The sequence below is a fragment of the Manis pentadactyla genome, chromosome 7 (genome assembly GCF_030020395.1).
Source record: "Manis pentadactyla isolate mManPen7 chromosome 7, mManPen7.hap1, whole genome shotgun sequence".
Lineage (NCBI taxonomy): Eukaryota > Metazoa > Chordata > Mammalia > Pholidota > Manidae > Manis > Manis pentadactyla.
The window spans coordinates 54,945,874-54,964,971 of NC_080025.1; the positions used below are offsets into that span (position 1 = coordinate 54,945,874).

The 19,098-nt window shown below is 38.1% G+C and overlaps 1 protein-coding gene across 2 annotated transcripts in view; it reads left to right on the forward strand.

Annotated features, from left to right (window-relative positions):
* Window positions 1–4,028: 4,028 nt before the first annotated feature.
* Window positions 4,029–19,098, forward strand: part of PNPLA8 (patatin like phospholipase domain containing 8) — a 53,895-nt gene continuing 38,825 nt past the window's right edge. The window contains exons 1-3 of one of the 2 annotated variants that reach the window (XM_036918941.2): window positions 4,029–4,175; window positions 11,936–13,057; window positions 13,211–13,360. In XM_036918941.2, coding sequence (XP_036774836.2) covers window positions 12,026–13,057; window positions 13,211–13,360 — 1,182 coding nt within the window. In that variant the 5' untranslated portion in view covers window positions 4,029–4,175; window positions 11,936–12,025. The remainder of the gene's footprint in view (window positions 4,176–11,935; window positions 13,058–13,210; window positions 13,361–19,098) is intronic. The other variant, XM_036918942.2, reaches the window with a different exon arrangement.

Here is a 19,098-nt window from a genome sequence, read left to right on the forward strand (position 1 = left end):
GATCTAAAATAGATAATTGGTAAACATTGTAAATGGAATGAGAACAGCAAGTGAATGATACAGGAACACTGTGGATGTCTTTTCATGTAGCAGCAGAGGAATATAGAGTTGAATAATTACTGTCTTTAAAATTAACATTATTAACAAATCTAATGCTTTCCTGAAGGCTATTAAATATCATTAGTCTGCTATTAAAAATATAAGCAATCTCCTGTTTTGTACACTACTGAATTTATTTTGAAATTAACTGGAATTCTTTTTGTCTTAAAACTTTTCTTACATCAAAAGAATCATGAATGGGCTTATTTTCCATTTTTAACTCATTAAACTACTAATCTGAATAAAATTAAAAATCAGTTCAATAATACAAAATTTTAGAGTCTACTGTTTGCTAGGTATTTATGCTAGATTCACAAGATACAAATAGTTATGTTATACTCCCTTTATTTAGGTAACTCATAGGCATACAAATGAATAAATTATAATACTGTACAGCAAGGGCACTAGGAGAAGCAAGCACAAATAGAAGGAATGATTTACCCCATGAAGTAGGAAGATACAGTGTCTTGCCAATGGGTTTCAGCCCCAGACAAGTTCACTATGGATTCAATGAGACCGAAAAATAACAATGGAACGTTTTTGGGGTGAAAGGGTTTATAAGGGTTTATACCAACTTTATTTCCACAGTGGCGGTCAGTCACTAGAATTCCATCCACTCAGAGCGAGCCAGTCTCTGCCTCTGGGTCTCTCTGCCCCCGCAGCCATCTCAGTCTCTGTCCTCAGCGCTGCCACCACTCCAGTCTCTGTTCTCCCGCAGGCATGCAGCCATGCCACGTGTCGCCCAGAGCTCTGGGTGGAGCCCTTTATATAGAGTCAATTGCAATGTATTGCCCATACTTGTGTAGTGAGCTAGCTGACCAGAGCCAAGTGAGAACCCCGGCCACAGGAACCTTCACTTTATCCACACACAGCTTTCCTGTTTTATAGTTCTCTCTTAATTTTCTTTTTAAAGACTTAAGTATTTAGGGAGGTTTTAGGTTCACAGCAAAATTGAGAGGAAGGTACAGAGATTTCCCATATCCCCCTTTCCTCCACATACATAGCCTTTCCCCACCTTGTTAACATCCCCAGATGGTACATTTGTTACAGAGTGGTACATTTGTTACAAATGAACCTACATATCATAATAACCCAAAGTCTGCAATTGACTTCAGGGCTCACTCTTGGTGTTGTATAGTCTATGGTTTTGAACAAATGTATAATGACATGTATCCATCATTATATTATCATACAGAGTATTTCTGCTCTTTAAAAATCCTCTAGGTTCTGCCTATTAATCCTCTCCTAACCCCTTCCTTTAACAGCCGCTGATCTTTTCATTGTCTCCATAGTTTTGCCTTTTCTAGAATGTCATAGAGTTGCAATCATACAGTATGTAGCCTTTTCAGATTAGCTTCTTTCACTTAGTAATAAGCACTTAAGATTCCTCTATGTCTTTTCATGGCTTGAATTTCATTTCTTTTTAGCTCTGAATACTATTCCACTGTCTGGATGACTAACAGTTTATTTATTCATTCACCTACTTAAGGACATTTTCGTTGCTTCCAAGTTTTGGCAATTATGAATAAAACTGATATTAACATCTGTGTGTAGGCTTTTGTGTGGGCACAGGTTTCCAACTCCTTTCAGTAAATACCAAGAAGTACAATTGCTAGATTGTATGGTAGGAAAATATTTAGGTTTTGAAGGCTTTCCTGGTTTTGAGGGAGGCATGACAAAGACTTTGAAATATGAAAAGGAACAAGGTATTTGGGGAAATACAAGTATGGCTGGAGGGTAAAGGGCAAGGGGCAACTGGTGAAATTAAGGCTGGAAGTTTGGCAGGGTCAGAGCCTGTCATGCCATGCATTTTATTCTTTGAAGATGAAGTGCCAACAAAAACTTTTTATTCAGGTAAAACATGATTGGACATGCAGTTTAGAAATATTACCTTGGCTACACAGAGAGAATGATTCTGGGTCAGAGGCCAGTTACAGACTGGAAAACCAGTTTAGGCAAGACTGAGTTGCAAGGATGAAAGCCTAAACCAATGCAGTGGACATGGCAATGTAGAGCAGTGGAGAGATTTGAGAGATCTTGCAGTAAGAATCATCAGACTTCATGACTGTTAAAGTATGGGGGTGGATGAGGGAAGGGGGCACAGATGGAGGAGGGCTTGAGAGTTATTGGACAACATCTGACATGAGGAAAATCTAGATATTTGATAAAATGTGACTCAATTAGGGAATAAAGGAAAACAAGGGGGGGGAAATGGTGATGAAGAATTCCATGATTAGATTTTAATGAGGTTTCTCTGAGCACTCCTCTCATCTAGGCTTCTTGTCTGGGCCTGTCATTCACTTGTCATGTCCAGTTTTAACAATCTTGATAAGGCAGTTTAAAGAGAATCACCCATCCTTGATACCTGATCACTCTTGATATCTGATCAATTCCTCATCTCTCATCCTTGATATCTGATCACACAAGTTTATCTTCAGCAAGAATCCTGTTAAGTTGGTTTAGCAATCCCTCCTACCCTTCATGTCCTACTTACTAATTTTCCATCCATTGACCCCCAATCTGTTCGTTGGCTATACATCTCCAGCTATCTTTGTTGTATTCATAGTTGAACCCAGTCTCTCTCCCCTATTGCAATAGTCTTGACACCTATGGAAATAGTCCTGAATAAAGTCTTCCTTATTGCTTTAACAAATTTTAAGAGTGATTTTTTTTTTCCTTTAACAATGAGGGAGAAGCATCTCTCCAGAAGTAAAGTTACTTCCATATGCCTGTAAAGTTTAGTTTGTGCATACATCTTTTAACTATTATATAACTAAATAACATGTCAGGGTTATGCACTGCAGGGGTTTTCCAGGCATTATCGTGTACACAATCCAGCCATTTGTGCCCCAAGAGCCTAGCAAACTGGCTTCCTTACCTAAATTAAAAAAGAAAAAAAAAGCAGTATCGGTCTAACACCCACTACGTTTGGCAGCTCATACAATTCCTTCCTTAAAGACTTTACATACAGGGAGCTAAAGCATTAACACCCATGAGATATGGCAAGCCTAGAAGTAAGAGGGTCTAACAGTTGGTAACATTTTGAAGTGGAGGTGTAGTAGACTATTCTTCTACAACTCCTAGCCTCAATTTAATTGCAATGTCATTTCAAGATAATAAAGGAAGCTGGTGTTAACTACCCAAATTGGCTGGTGTAGCATGAAAGCCACTTGACATATAAGGAATGGGCACGTCTGTGTTCTAATAAAACTTTTTTGTAGTCACTGAAATTTTAATTTCATGTCACTGTCACGTGTTCAATTCTTTTTTTTTTTTCTTTTTGACCATTGAAAAACTTAAAAACCATTCTTAGTTCATAGATGTAGAAAAATAGGCAGTGGGCCATATTTACCTAAGGGGCAGTAGTTTGTTGACTCTGGTATACAAAATTGTCAATTCCACAAATACGTGTAAAGTGTGAGCCCTTTTGTTGGGCAGTGTATGCTAATTACACAGGCTAATTGCCAACGTAATGATACATATGAAAGTAATTTCCGGTGATGCTTAGTCCAGTGGCCCTACCCAGGAATGAATGGTGACAGCAGAACAGTCAGGGCCTGGCCCATGCCCCTCACCACCCTCTAGGGGGCTGGTGACGCAGCCCGAGGACCCGAGGACTGGAAAGAGCATCGACAAGACCTTCAAGGACGTGGAAATGCAAGCTTAGCTCAGCCGACAGAGGCCTGAGGCCTATAAACTGGCACAGCGAGCAAGGGAAACTCCCCCAAGACAGCCCCTCAAATGCGCCTCTCCCGGCGTGCGCAGGCGCGTGCACTGAGGCACGTCGGCCCGGCGCTCAGTCATGACCTATTGCGCATGTCTCGAGGATGGGGCGGAGCGGCGACTGACCGGAGGACCGAGGCCAGGGAGGCGCCCCAGAAGCCGGGGATGGAGGAGGGCTGCAGGCCGCCCGTGCGTCACTTCCGCTGGGGCGGGACGGAACTGGGGAGGGGTGGTGCCCTGGCTGCTCTTCTGTTTGTGTTGGGAGCTCAGCTGATGCAGGTCGGCCGAGGGGACTTCCACCAGGGAAGAGGCGCGTCTCCACTGCCACCGAAGTAGCTGCGGCCCGCATTCCGGTAAGTGGCCGCTGGGGTACAGAGGCGGGACGATAGAAAAAAGCCTGGTTTCCCGGGGCACTGGCCGGCGCTCCGGGTCTTCTATCTGTCCTGCGAGGGCACTTCCAGAGTAAGAGGGCAGGTCGCCGCCTGGATTGGAGGAGGTCCCAGGCCAAGGTTCCAAAGGCGCCGGGCGCCGGAAGGAGGTCGCGGGCCAGGGGCTGATTGGTGCGCCGAGCCCTGCCTCCCGCGCGCCGGGTAGTCCTGGCCCAGAAACGCACATTGTTTTGGTTTCTCTGGTCCCGCCCCGCGCCTCTGTCCCACCCCGACTCCCAGCCTAGTCACCCCGAGTCTCTGTGGCTTCCCCTGGACTGGACGGTACTCCAGCAGTTCACTGGTGACTGTCAAAAAGGTTTCCCTATTCAGCATCATCCTCGACTGTCAGGGTACCGGTGATTCTTCTGCTTGGTGTTTTTACTTGCCAGAGATTTCTTTTTAACCCCACCCACATTTAACAACCCCGGACTGCTTGTTGCTTAAGCGGATTCAGGTATATGTGCTTTTTAAAAGGTGAAACCGCATGAATCAGTGCGTTGCTAGTGCTTTCTATCATTGTCATTTTCTGTCGTCATGCTGGGAGGGACATGTTTTCTAAGCTTAACACAATGGTAACTTTAAAGAAAACTGGTGACCTCTAGGAAAAACTTAGAAGAGATGTGGCCCAGGGACCATGTATAATCCTATTTAAAGTGCTTTTTTGCTCCAGTAACTGTTGCATCCTGGTTCTACAGTCCTAATTGTTGAGATTTCAAACGTGACAAAATTACGATTCAGTGTATCAAGAAAATGATTTTAAAAATTAAAAAGTTAAAAATCCAAGAGTTAAAAGAAATTACATTAAACTGTGAACCGAGAGTTTATGCCTTTTATGAGGCAGTTATTTCAATCCGGTTGTAGTCATTTTGTTAAAATTGCTTGTGCAGATTTCTTATATGCTCAATATAAGAATATGTTCTTATTTCATACTTTTTATTATTTACACTTTTCCTAAATGTCAGTCTTGTTTTTCTATTTCTATATCAGATCTAAATTAAAATCTTGAAAGCAGTGCCGTCTTAAAGAGTGATGTTGAATGTAAGGGTCAGTTTCACTAGCTTATGTATTTACTTGCTTCACATGCAAATTTGATAGAAGTACAGCTTGTACACTGAGTTGTTCTTTCACTCAGTAATGACGGCGGAATTATGCTGAAGGGTACATATTGTTTCACTTGTGAAAAGGACAAATTTAGAACTCTTAACCCTAGACACCTTCCTGTCACATCTTAGTTCTCATCGTTCTGTCCCTTATCTTATATTTTACTTTATTCATTGTCCGATACTTTTTAGAATTTGCTGTTGTATTGGTTTCCATTGTCCTGACTTTTCCAGAATTCCTTTTCTCCTATGCTTTTTTCCACTTTATTTACTTGATTTTTTATAGAAGTATAGAACAATATTATATTGGTTTCAGGTGTACCACATAGTAATTCAGTAGTACTTTGTTCATTATCCACGACTTCTATTTTTTATTTTTATTTTTTTATTGAAGTATAGCTGATATACAATGTTATATCGGTTTCAAGTATACAACATACAACAATCAAGTGCTTCGACAGTTATATACGTTATTCATTATCCAATACTTTTAAAACTTGCAGTTGTATTGGTTTCCCATTGCTTTAATTTTTTCAGGTTATCTATTTTCCTATGCTTTTTTCCCCCCAATCTATTCATTTTTTTAATTGAAGTATAGTTGATATACAATATTATTTGGGTTTCAGGTGTGCAATATAGTGATTCAGTAATTATATACATTGTGAAATGTTCACCACAATAAGTTACCAACTGTCACTATACAAAGATATTATAATATTATTGACCATATTCCCTATTCTGTAGTTGTCATCCCCATGACTTACTTATTTTATAATTGCAAGTTTGTCCCTCTTTATCCCTTTCACCCACTTCATCCGTACCTCCATCCCCTTCCTCTATGGCAACTGCCAATTTGTTCTTGGTGTTAATGAGTCTATTGTTCTGTTTATTTGGTTTTATTTTTTCAATTCAACCTGTAAGTGAAGTCATATGGCTAAATACCCTTTTTTCTGTCTGACCTGTCACTTAGCTTAATACCCTCTAGGTCTATTCACGTTATTGCAAATGGCCAGATTTCATTCTTATTATGGCCGAGTAATATCCATTGTATATATGTACTGCATTTTCTTTATCAATTTATACACTGATAGACATTTAGGCTGCTTCTGCATCTTGGCTATCTCCTACTCCTTTTTGTTTCTTTAGAAGACGTCCTCTTCCTAACTCTGGATAGTAGTCCTCCTCATGTTCTTCTCTCTAAACCAGAGTTTTAAAATTTGAAACCAAGGAATATTTCAGTAGGTCCATGAGTATCTTGAAGTGTCATGGAAAATGCAGTGTGTATATATTGCAAAAAAACTATTTTTCAAGGAAAAGGAGCTTTTACCAGGTTCTGTGATCTCAAAATTCTCAAGAATTATTACTATAAACCTTTCTTTGGTAGTCCAGTCTTAAGGTTTCAGCTATCACTGTGCTGGTAACTCCAAACATAATTTCACAGCCTTTGTTCCTGTAGTACATCCCTATTTGAATGTCCACTGTCACTGTATCCCAAGAGATTTTCTTTCATACAAAATTGGTTCCCTTTGCAGTTATCTCATATTCACAAGTGCTATTCTCCCTGTGTCTGTGATTAAAAACCTTTACATTGTCTTGACACCTTGAACACCTTACCCCATTTCTTGCTGTCACCAAGCCCTGTGTTTTGTTGCTTACCTACTTTTAAAGTGTGGCTCAGAGTAATGCCAGTCCCCGTTGTAGTACTATTACCTTAATTCAAGCCTTTGTCACTTTGTGCCTGCATTATTGCAATAACTTAAGTGAAGCCCATTATAAATTTATTCTTTCCATCCTTTTCTGAGCCCACCCTGAAATTCCCTTATTTTCTCTGGTAAACTCAATTCCATTCCCTAGTAGTTGGTCTAAGCCTTACTATTCTATTTATACCTACACTGTATTTGTACTACTCTATAAATAGGTAGTTTAGTCTTCCCTGGTCTTTTCTCAGTAATTGATGGCACCTCCCACTTAACATTCTTCTCCTTATCTTTTTGTAATCTAACTTTTGTTCCAACTGAATTTACTCTCAAAACTCCTATCTGCATTTACTAGGGTTGTGATTTGGAGGCAGATTTGGCTGATGGATTTTGTTGACCATTCTTTATGTTTAGTAGATTTTACTTGATGATTGTAATTTCTAGAGAGGTGTGTTAAAATGTTATGATCATGAACTTGTCTAGACTGCCTGTAAATTGTCCCCCCTCTTTTCTTTTTTAGCTTTATATACTGTATTTCAATGCCAAGTTGTAAGCATATTCATAATTGTTCGTGAGGGTTATATGTTACTGGAAGGGAACAATGCAGACACCTTACCACAGTCTAGGCTTACGTAGCTCTGTCTTCTGCTTGACTCTTGGACCCATCTCTAGCACTTTTCCCATTTCTAACTTCCCTTCAGCCACCTTGTTGTTCTTGCTATTCCTGAGTAGACAAAGCTCATTCTTGTCTCCAAAGCCTTGGTTGCTTTTTCCTCTGCCTTGAATACTTTTATCCCAGATACTTATAATAATTTGCTTCCTTACTTCATTCACATCTCCAGTAAAATGTCAACTCAATTCTCCTGACTGCATCAGCTAAAATGGCACTCTCTTTGCCTCTGCTCCCCAACTCCCAGCTTTACTTTTCTTCATGGCACTTCTTGACCTGATATTACACATTATATTAGTTATTTGTTCATTTCTTAATAGATTGTCTTGTTCTTCAAGGCCTGGAAGTCTACCTGATGTTTATAAGCAAAAGGATTACTGCTTTTAACTGTTAGATGGTATTCCTTTTTTTATCTTTATTTAATGCTTTTGCCTTAAATGTGCTTTAAAGTACTTTATGCTTTCTCTTGGTTAATATAGGCCTATTATATCACTTCCCCTATTCCTTTATTTTCAACTATTATTTGTCATTATGTTATAGGTGTATCATGTAGCTGGAGTTCTGATTTCTAAAATTTTGCCCTTCCTGTTAACTTTTTGTACAGTTCTCGTTTTTTGTCTCCTTGTTTTCCTTCCCTCTGTTATATCATTAAGCATTTTAAACCTTCTTAATTTTCTTCTGTTATTTCAAAGTTTTGGTTGCACAGTTTCCTGATGGCTATATTTGCTGGCACTCTTCTTGAGGTCATGGTTCATCTCTTTTTATGTTTTGTAATCTTTGTGAGTTAATCTTCAGCAGTGGTTGCTTAGTGTAGGAGTCCTGTTTTGCTGTGAGCTTTGGAAGTGTCCTTACATGGTAGTTTCGACTGACTCTGCTGAGGTGCCATGAGGTTCACCAGCTCTGACTGGTTTTCATTTGCTTAGGGTCTCTGCACCATCAAGGTAATGTGACTCCAGATCCAGGTCTTTTGATTCCTCATCAACTGTGTATTTCCCACTATTGGTTTTTGGAAAAAAAATTTTTTTATTGTGGTAAAAAATGTACCATAAAACTGACCACTTTAACCATTCTTAAGTGTATAGTTCAGGGGCATTAAGTACATTCACATTGTTACAAAACAAATCTCAAGTGTTTTTTCATCTTGCAGAATTGAAACTTTGTAACCATTGAACAACTCCCCTTTGCCCCACCCCCCTTACCCCTTGTAACCACCATTCTACTCCCTCTGTCTATGAATTTGACTATTCTAGATTGTCATATAAGTAAAATCATGCAGTATTTGTTTTTTTGTCACTAGCTTATTTCACATAAAATTATGTCCTGAAGGTTCATCCATGTTGTAGCATGTAACAGGATCCCCTTCCTTTTTAAGGCTGAATGATACTCCATTGTATGTATATACCACATTTTGTTTATCTATTCATCTGCATTTGTTTGTAGACTTTTGGGTTGTTTCTACCTCAGCTATTGTGAATAGTGCTGCTGTGAACATAGGTGTGCAAATATTTCTTTGAGACCCTGCTTTCAGTTCCCTTGGAAATACACCCAGAAGTAGGATTGCTGGATCGTACAGTAATTCTACTTTTAATATTGTAAGGAACTGCTCTACTCTTTTCCAAAGTGGCTGAACCATTTTACAGTCCCACTAATAGTGCTCAAGGGTTATAATTTCTCTACATCTTTGCCAACACTTGCTCTGTTCCTTTCTTCTCTTTTCTTTCTTTCTTTTTTGATAATAGCCATCCTGATGGGTATTAATGAGTGCGAGGTGTTAATTCTTTTGGTTTTGATTTGCATTTTTCTGATCAGTGATGTTCAGCATCTTTTCATATGCTTGTTGGCCATTTGTATGTCATTTCATATGCTTGTTGGCCATTTGGATAAATGTCTGTTTGAGTCCTTTGCCCACTTTTTAATTGGGTTATTTTTTATTGTTGAGTTGTAGGAGTCCATTATTGGTTTTGAGCATGGCTTTTTATCCATAGTACTTGGTTGATGTTTTATCAAATATTTATGTTTCAGTATAATTTTATAAATATTACAATTTATCAAGTATTGTATTTATATTTGGTGAAATATTTCTGTGTGGTGGATTGCAGGCTTTTATGTTAATTCAGAGTAATTACATTGACTGCAGGTCTAAAGGAATTCAGAAGGCCCAGAAAGGCAAATAGGTTTGCTTCTTTTCTTTCCTCCCTTCTGTGAAATTGGGTATTTAAAGTAATATGCTCACATGCAATTTAGAAAGACTTTCACTCAGACTATCATGTTCCAAACAGTCTTAATAGGTTCTTGGTTTTCTGTCTTTCTCAGTCTTGCCCATTACTCCATTTTGTCAGATCTGCTAGAATCATCTTTCTAAATGTCTTTCCTTTGCTTAAAATCCTTTTTGACAGTTTGGCAATATTTATATTCCTTGGCAGTATTTATGAGATTCTTCACAATCTGACCCAGACTCTCTGCAATATTATTTTCTACCTCTCTCTCATTCTTTGTTCTCTCTAGGTGCTATAGTGAAACTAGACTACTTGCAGTTTTTGTTCATGTTGTGAATGCTTTCCTAAATGCTTTTTTGTGTTTGCTTTTATTGACTTTTTCCCATTATTTTTCCTATCTAGAATTCTTTCCTTCCTTCTTGTCTTTGCCATATGATGAATTCCTTTTTAACTTTACCCAGTTTTTATTGTCTTTTGTTGGACTTACCTGGGTATCTACTCTCATCATGTGTCTTCTATTCACAGGGCACAGTTAAAGTGCTTAAAGCTATTTGCTTTTTCTAATTACAAAGTAATACCTGCTCATTGTAAATAACTCAGACAATACAAAAGTAAAAAGCAAAAGCCCTTCTCCTCATTTTCTTGATCCCACTCTTCAGTTCACAAGAATAAATGGTGGCTATCATTTCAGAATCTCTCTCTGTTGTGTATGTGTATGTGTAGCTACAGATTTAAACTTCATATATAGACTTTTGGATTTTTTTTATTACATAATATCTACATATCTACATCTGTGTATCTTCATGTGTGTGTACATATAGCATTGCAGCTTGCCTTTTTCACTGTACTGTGTATGGAGGATATGTCAATGTACACAGATCACCTAATTTTCTCTAACTGCTACATCATATTAAATGATAATTCACTCCACTGTTTCCATGTACCATAATTTATATGACCGTTCCTTGCTAGAAGCTTTAGAGTTGTTTTTTAGTATTTTGTTGTTTCAAGCAATGTGTCAGGGATTGTATCTTTGCACTCTTACGCAAGTAGTTCTGTAGGATAGATTATTAATAGTGCAATTTCTGATTAAAGAATATGTCCCCTTAATATTTTGACAGACAGCATTAAAATTTCATTAGGTACTGTCAGATAGCCCACTGTGTCCCATTTCCCCAGCCCATTATCAGTACTGGACATTATCAATCATTTACATTTTGACCCATTGAAAAAACAAAATGTCTATTTCAGTTGGCATTTATTTTCAATGTGGAGGATGTTTTCATAATTTCACTGTTTGTATTTATTCTTCTGTGACTAGTTTATGTCCGTTGCCTATTTTTTTACTGGATTAATCTTTTCTTTCTTATCTTTATGTATTCTATTTATATTGTAGTTATGAACCTGTTGTCTATTAGAAGTTGCATGCAGCTTCTTCTATAATCTGTTCTTTGATTTAATAAACACTTGTTACTAGATAGTAAAATCTCTTTTACATGGCTTTCTCTAGCTCTAGACTGAAAGGTCCTTGGTATCCTGTTTGTCTTTGTGGTTTCAGCGTCTAACACAATGTCTGGTGTATATAAAATATTTTATAAATGATTTGCAGTGAATGAAGTATAAGACTTGACTCTTGTCTTAAAGTTTAGTGTTATGTAAAGTAGCCAAGACTTTAACAATAAGGAAGAAAAACAGCATAGTATTATCTAAATTGCATATTCAAGTTATTTGATACAGGAAACGTATCTATTGGAGCTTCCCTAAATTAGTTGTCATGAAACATCCTACTATATATACCCTTGCTTTTTTCATTGATTTCTATACTGAAAACTGAACTACTTCTATGAGCTTAAAAGTGAAATTTATATTAGCTGTAATGGAAAACTATTATTCTGTCTTTTTGAGACAAGTTACAGAGTTTTGTTTGAGTAGTAATGTATTTTGTCTTAGTCCCTATTTCAGTTTTACCTTGAATCCTAATTTTTTTTTCTTGGTATTTCAGGTAAGACCATGAATTATGGCATTTCTTAAATGAAGCAATCAGGAATGAAGTGAAAATCATAACATATAGAAATTAAATGATTTTTAAGTTATGTCTATTAATTTGACTATAGATATATATTATATTTACCTCCTTAGTAATGCAAGAAGTCTTTGTGGGAAGCAGAGAAACAAGCAACTGCATTTCTTGTACTCACCTAGACATTACTGGAGGGTAAGCCACATCAGTCTGCAAAGAGGTTTTCATACAAGCAAAATAAGACGTAAGTGGGCCCAAACTGAAGTCTATTCTTGCAGTAAGCCCTGTCACTCTCCAAGCAGTCATGGTTTGCATATTGGAATTTTGAAACTTAGCACTTCTGCTCCCAAGGGACTTACGAAAGTGAGCATTCGTATGTCCCGTATTAAAAGTACTTTGAACTCTGTTTCAAAGGCTGTTTTTGGCAAACAGAATGAAATGATCTCACGTTTAGCTCAATTTAAGCCAAGTTCTCAAATATTAAGAAAAGTAGTGGATAGTGACTGGTTAAAACAGAAAAACATTAAACAAGCCATCAAAGCTCTGAAAAAATACAGTGGCAAATCACCAGAAAAGAAGAGTCATGTTGTAGATGAAGATACAGGTAAAGAAAGCCTTTTTCATTACACAAATATAACCACAAAATTTGGAGAGTCATTCTACTTTTTATCAAGTCATATTAATTCATACTTCAAACGTGAGGAGAAAATGTCTAAAGAAAAGGAAAATAACCATTTCCGGGACAAATTAGAACTTGAAGATAGAAAGGTTGAAGAAGAGAAATCCAGTTCTCCAGGCATCCTGACTGATAAGAAGCTGGACTCAGAATCTTCATCATCCGCCGTGGACAAACCTACGGGACCCAGTGTGACCCCTGAGGTTCTTCCCGTGTCTACTAAACAGAGCATTGCTAACTTTCTTTCTCGTCCCACTGAAGGAGTACAGGCTTTAGTCGGTGGTTATATTGGCGGACTTGTCCCCAAATTAAAGTATGATTCAAAGAGTCAGTCGGAAGAACAGGACGTGGCTGTTAAGGCTGAGCAGACTGTCAGCAAAGACAAAGACGGAGAGGAGAAAAAGCGGCTCTCTCTTCAGCGAGAAAAGGCAAGTTGTGATACTACAGTATGGTTTAAGTTTCAATTTTGTCACATTTATGAGTTTTCTTTCCTAATGGGATCTAAGAAACTTGAATCTTTTGTTGGCATTTCTAGTGCAGTTTCCTATTCTAATCATATATATCTTAATATACCTTTGTAGATTATTGCAAGAGTGAGTATTGATAACAGAACCCGGGCGTTGGTTCAGGCACTGCGAAGAACCGCTGACCCAAAGCTCTGCATTAATAGAGTTGAAGAATTGACTTTTCATCTCCTAGAATTTCCTGAAGGAAAAGGAGTAGCTGTCAAGGTAATTCTAATTTATTTAATCTGGTTTTGTCTTGAAATAAAAATACTAATAAACCTAAAATCGAGAAGGTAGTACCTTTTATTTTTTTACTTAATTTTTGTGTTTTTTATCATACATGTTATATATTCAGTAATTGCCCCATTTATTCTGTGATATTCTATGATACATTATACTGAATTCTGTGATTATAAATTATTTTATTATTACTGGTTTCTGTATTTAAGATTCAACATTTTAAGATTGAGGACAAGTCTTAGTATATTCGATGAATTCTCTAATAGCTGCCAAGCTTTTCTTAAATGCAATGCAGATATTTATACTACGTAACTACTCTTTTAAGACAGGAGATGTAATTCATAAGTAAAACCATTGCTAATTTTTATTTCATGATCTTTTTATGTTTGAAAGTCTAAACATTTTAATGATCTTATTGATAATCGTATTAAACAATTAGCTTTTCTTTGCCTCAGTTTTTTCAAATATAAAATAGTGAAGATAATTTAGACCCATTTAAATAGACTGTTGTCAGGGAAATAAATATTAATATGAATGATGTGGTTGTGTCTCTACATCTGTAATACCAAGATCATTTGAAATATTTAATGAATAGTTTGAAAATATAATGTAATAAAAATAATGTTAACATTTCATTAGAGATTTGTTAGTGCTTATTTTTAAATTGCCATTCGGAAAATTGTAAGTTAACTTAGTTCATATTTATTCAGATTTTTGACAACCATCTTGCTGAAAAATGATCTAATTAAGTCTTTGTATAATGCATCCTTTTGTAGTTTTATGTTGTATAGTGCATAATTAAAATAGCTAAACTTTAGAATTTCATATTCATAAAATTTAGAATTATCTCTCATATATGTAATCTCTTACGTAAAAGATAAATTTTCCAAATATAAATGTGCTTTTAAGTCCATTTAAGATCTTAGTGACATATTGAAAGCATAGTCTTAAATGAAATCACATACTTACAAAAACTTTTAAAAAACATTTTATTGAAGTATAAGTACAAAGTTCAGTGGATTTTTCACAAACTGACCACATCCATGTAACTGTCACCCAGATGAAGAACAGAATTTACCAGTGCTTCAGAAGCCTGCCTTGTGCCTCCTTTTGGTCATAATCTCCCAACAAAGTAGTCACAGATTTGTTTTGCCTGTTTTTTTTCATATTATATAACTATTGTGGTTGGCCTTCTTCATTTATACATGTTGGTAGGAATCATACATAGTGTTGTAAGTAGTTGTAGATCATTCATTCTTGTTGCTTTTCTGTTCCTTGGTGTGATTATATCATAGTTTACTCATTGTACCATTGATGAATTTCTGGGTAGTTTTCACTATGAGTCTGTTATGAACAGTTTCGTTAATAGAAACTTTGAGGACTGTTACTTTTCATAACTTAAATCTAAGGACCCTTCAATACCAAGGAGAAATGTGATACAGAAGTGTATATTCAGATCAACTATAAATGAAAATCTGGATAGTCTGAAGAAAGTTCACACCCTTCCCCTAAATAATAAGTATCTCAAAAATAAGGAACTTGATAAATTGCTCAAGCCATGTTAGCATGTACACTCTTATATAATCTTTCCTAACTATATTTTCATTATTATCAAAAATCAAGTTTTCAAAAGGCTAGACTGTTATAGAACATCTATATGAATTTGTGCCATATTTATGGTGACCAAATCTAGAAAATTGTCTTTGATCTAATGCACTAATAGAAACTAGTTTCCTCTTTTGTGTATATGGATTTTATATGCTGCTTTTATGGCAACTACACCTAGGAAATTGTCTCTGATGATATTTTCATTTTTGGTGGTGAAGGTGGTCACCTTTCACTATATAAAAAAGTAACCTTTTATTACTTAAAAAAGGGGAAGTACATGGACATTATAGAAAACCAGAAAAAAAGTAAAAAGTAAGAAAGTAACATTTTTACCACCACTGTAATCTAGAATGCTATTTGTCAGATAAGTCAGATTAAGCTGAGTTCATCTCTAATAACAAAAAAAACAAAATCTAGGTGGCTTAACACAACAGAAGTTTATTTGTCACTCATGCAAAGTCGGCTGTGGGTTTGGGTGACTCTCCAGGACAGTGAGCCTCCACGTGGTGGCTACTATGGTCTTTGTTCCCTATATCTCAATACGAGGCTTTCTCCATGATTGCTATTGCAGGGAAAGACAGTCTCTGAGCAGAAAGCACCATAAGTTTCTTCTACTCAGAACTTATGTATCCTGCCTCTTGCATCAGCCTGAGAAGTACTGCCTTTGTGTGCCTGGAAGGGGAAGCGGATTGGGTACTGGAGAGTATTCACCACAGTATTGTGGTGAATATTACCACAACATTACTCTACAAATTCTGAGGGGCAGAAGATGGCGGCGTGAGTAGAGCAGCGGAAATCTCCTCCCAAAACCACATATATCTATGAAAATATAACAAAGACAACCCTTCCTAGAATAAAGACCAGAGGACACAGAACAATATCCAGACCACATCCGCACCTGAGAGAACTCAGCGCCTCACGAAGGGGGTAAGATACAAGCCCCGGCCCCGCGGGAGCCGAGCGCCCCTCCCCCCAGCTCCCGGCGGGAGAAGAGCAGGCAGAGCGGGAGGGAGACGGAGCCCAGGACTGCCGAACACCCAGCCCCAGCCATCCGGGCCAGAGTGCAGGGCCCTCGATACTAGGAAAACAGGGCAGCAAGAACAGTGAGCGGGCACTGGAGGCTGGGCGACAGAGGGCATAAGAGAAGCGCGCGACCATTTTTTTTTTGCTTTTTTGCTGTTTTGTTTTGGCGAGCGCTTTTTGGAAGTCTTAAAGGGATAGGGACCCCAATACTAGGGAAACAGGGCAGAAAGACCGGTGAGCAGAGGCCTGAGGCTGGCACCGGAGAATAAAGAAAAACGAACGACCACCTTTTTTTTTTTTTTTTTTAATTAAAAAAATTTTTTTTTCTTTTTTTTTTGGTGGGCGTTGTTTTGTTTTGGCGGGTGCTTTTTGGAAGTCTTAAAGGGGCAGGGCGGGTCACTTAATCCAGAGGTAGGGAATCCGGGATCTCTGGGCACCCTAACCCCTGGGCTGCAGGGAGCAGGGAGGCCCCTTACGGAGATAAATAGCCTCCAGGCCGCTACCCCACCAACGCGACTCCACCATTTTGGAGTAGCTGCCCGAGCCAGGCCACGCCCACAGCAACAGCGGAGATTAACTCCATAGCAGCCGGGCAGGAAGCAGAAGCCCTGTCTGCGCGCAGCTGCGCAGCACAAGCCACTAGAGGTCGCTGTTCTCCCAGGAGAGGAGGGCCACAAACCAACAAGAAAGGAAGTCCTTCCAGCCGTCACTCGTCCCAGTTCTGCAGACTATTCCTATCACCATGAAAAGGCAAAGCTACAGGCAGACAAAGATCACAGAGACAACACCAGAGAAGGAGACAGACCTAACCAGTCTCCCTGAAAAAGAATTCAAAATAAGAATCATAAACATACTGACAGAGATGCAGAGAAATACGCAAGAGAAATGGGATGAAGTCCGGAAGGAGATCACAGATGCCAGAAAGGAGATCGCAGAAATGAAACAAACTCTGGAAGGGTTTATAAGCAGAATGGATAGAATGCAAGAGGCCATTGATGGAATTGAAATCAGAGAACAGGAACGCATAGAAGCTGACATAGAGACAAAAGGATCTCCAGGAATGAAACAATATTAAGAGAACTGTGTGACCAATCCAAAAGGAACAATATCCGTATTATAGGGGTCCCAGAAGAAGAAGAGAGAGGAAAAGAGATGGAAAGTATCTTAGAAGAAATAATTGCTGAAAACTTCCCCACACTGGGGGAGGAAGTAATCGAACAGACCACGGAAATACACAGAACCCCCAACAGAAAGGATCCAAGAAGGGCAACACCAAGACACATAATAATTAAAATGGCAAAGATCAAGGACAAGGAAAGAGTGTTAAAGGCAGCTGGAGAGAAAAAGGTCACCTATAAAGGGAAACCCATCAGGCTAACGTCAGATTTCTCAACAGAAACCCTACAGGCCAGAAGAGAATGGCATGATATATTTAATACAATGAAACAGAAGGGCCTTGAACCAAGGATACTGTATCCAGCACGACTATCATTCAAATATGACGGTGGGATTAAACAATTCCCAGACAAACAAAAGCTGAGGGAATTTGCTTTCCACAAACCACCTCTACAGAACATCTTAAGGGAACTGCTGCAGATGGGAGCACTCCTAGAAAGAGCACAGCACAAAACACCCAACATATGAAGAATCGAGGAGGAGGAACAAGAAGGGAGAGAAGAAAAGAATCTCCAGATAGTGTATATAACAGCTCAATAAGCGAGCTAAGTTAGGCAGTAAGATACTAAAGAGGCTAACCTTGAACCTTTGGTAACCACGAATTTAAAGCCTGCAATGGCAATAAGTACATATCTTTCAATAGTCACCCTAAATGTTAATGGGTTGAATGCACCAATCAAAAGACACAGAGTAACAGAATGGATAAAAAAGCAAGACCCATCTATATGCTGCTTACAAGAAACTCACCTCAAACCCAAAGACATGTACAGACTAAAAGTCAAGGGATGGAAAAACATATTTCAAGCAAACAATAGTGAGAAGAAAGCAGGGGTTGCAGTACTAATATCAGACAAAATAGACTTCAAAACAAAGAAAGTAACAAGAGATAAAGAAGGACACTACATAATGATAAAGGGCTCAGTCAAACAAGAGGATATAACCATTCTAAATATATATGCACCCAACACAGGAGCACCAGCATATGTGAAACAAATACTAACAGAACTAAAGGGGGATATAGACTGCAATGCATTCATTCTAGGAGACTTCAACACACCACTCACCCCAAAGGATAGATCCACTGGGCAGAAAATAAGTAAGGACACGGAAGCACTGAACAACACAGTAGAGCAGATGGACCTAATAGACATCTATAGAACTCTACATCCAAAAGCAGCAGGATATACATTCTTCTCAAGTGCACATGGAACATTCTCCAGAATAGACCACATACTAGGCCACAAAAAGAGCCTCAGAAAATTCCAAAAGATTCAAATCCTACCAACCAACTTTTCAGACCACAAAGGCATAAAACTAGAAATAAACTGTACAAAGAAAGCAAAGAGGCTCACAAACACATGGAGGCTTAACAACACGCTCCTAAATAATCAATGGATCAATGACCAAGTCAAACTGGAGATCCAGCAATATATGGAAACAAATGACAACAACAATACTAAGCCCCAACTTCTGTGGGACACAGCAAAAGCAGTCTTAAGAGGAAACTATATAGCAATCCAAGCATATTTAAAAAAGGAAGAGCAATCCCAAATGAATGGTCTAATGTCACAATTATCAAAATTGGAAAAAGAAGAACAGATGAGGCCTAAGGTCAGCAGAAGGAGGGACATAATAAAGATCAGAGAAGAAATAAATAAAATTGAGAAGAATAAAACAATAGCAAAAATCAATGAAACCAAGAGCTGGTTCTTCGAGAAAATAAACAAAATAGATAAGCCTCTAGCCAGACTTATTAAGAAGAAAAGAGAGTCAACACAAATCAACAGTATCAGAAACGAGAAAGGAAAAATCACGACAGACCCCACAGAAATGCAAAGAATTATTGGAGAATACTATGAAAACCTATATGCTAACAAGCTGGGAAACCTAGGAGAAATGGACAACTTCCTAGAAAA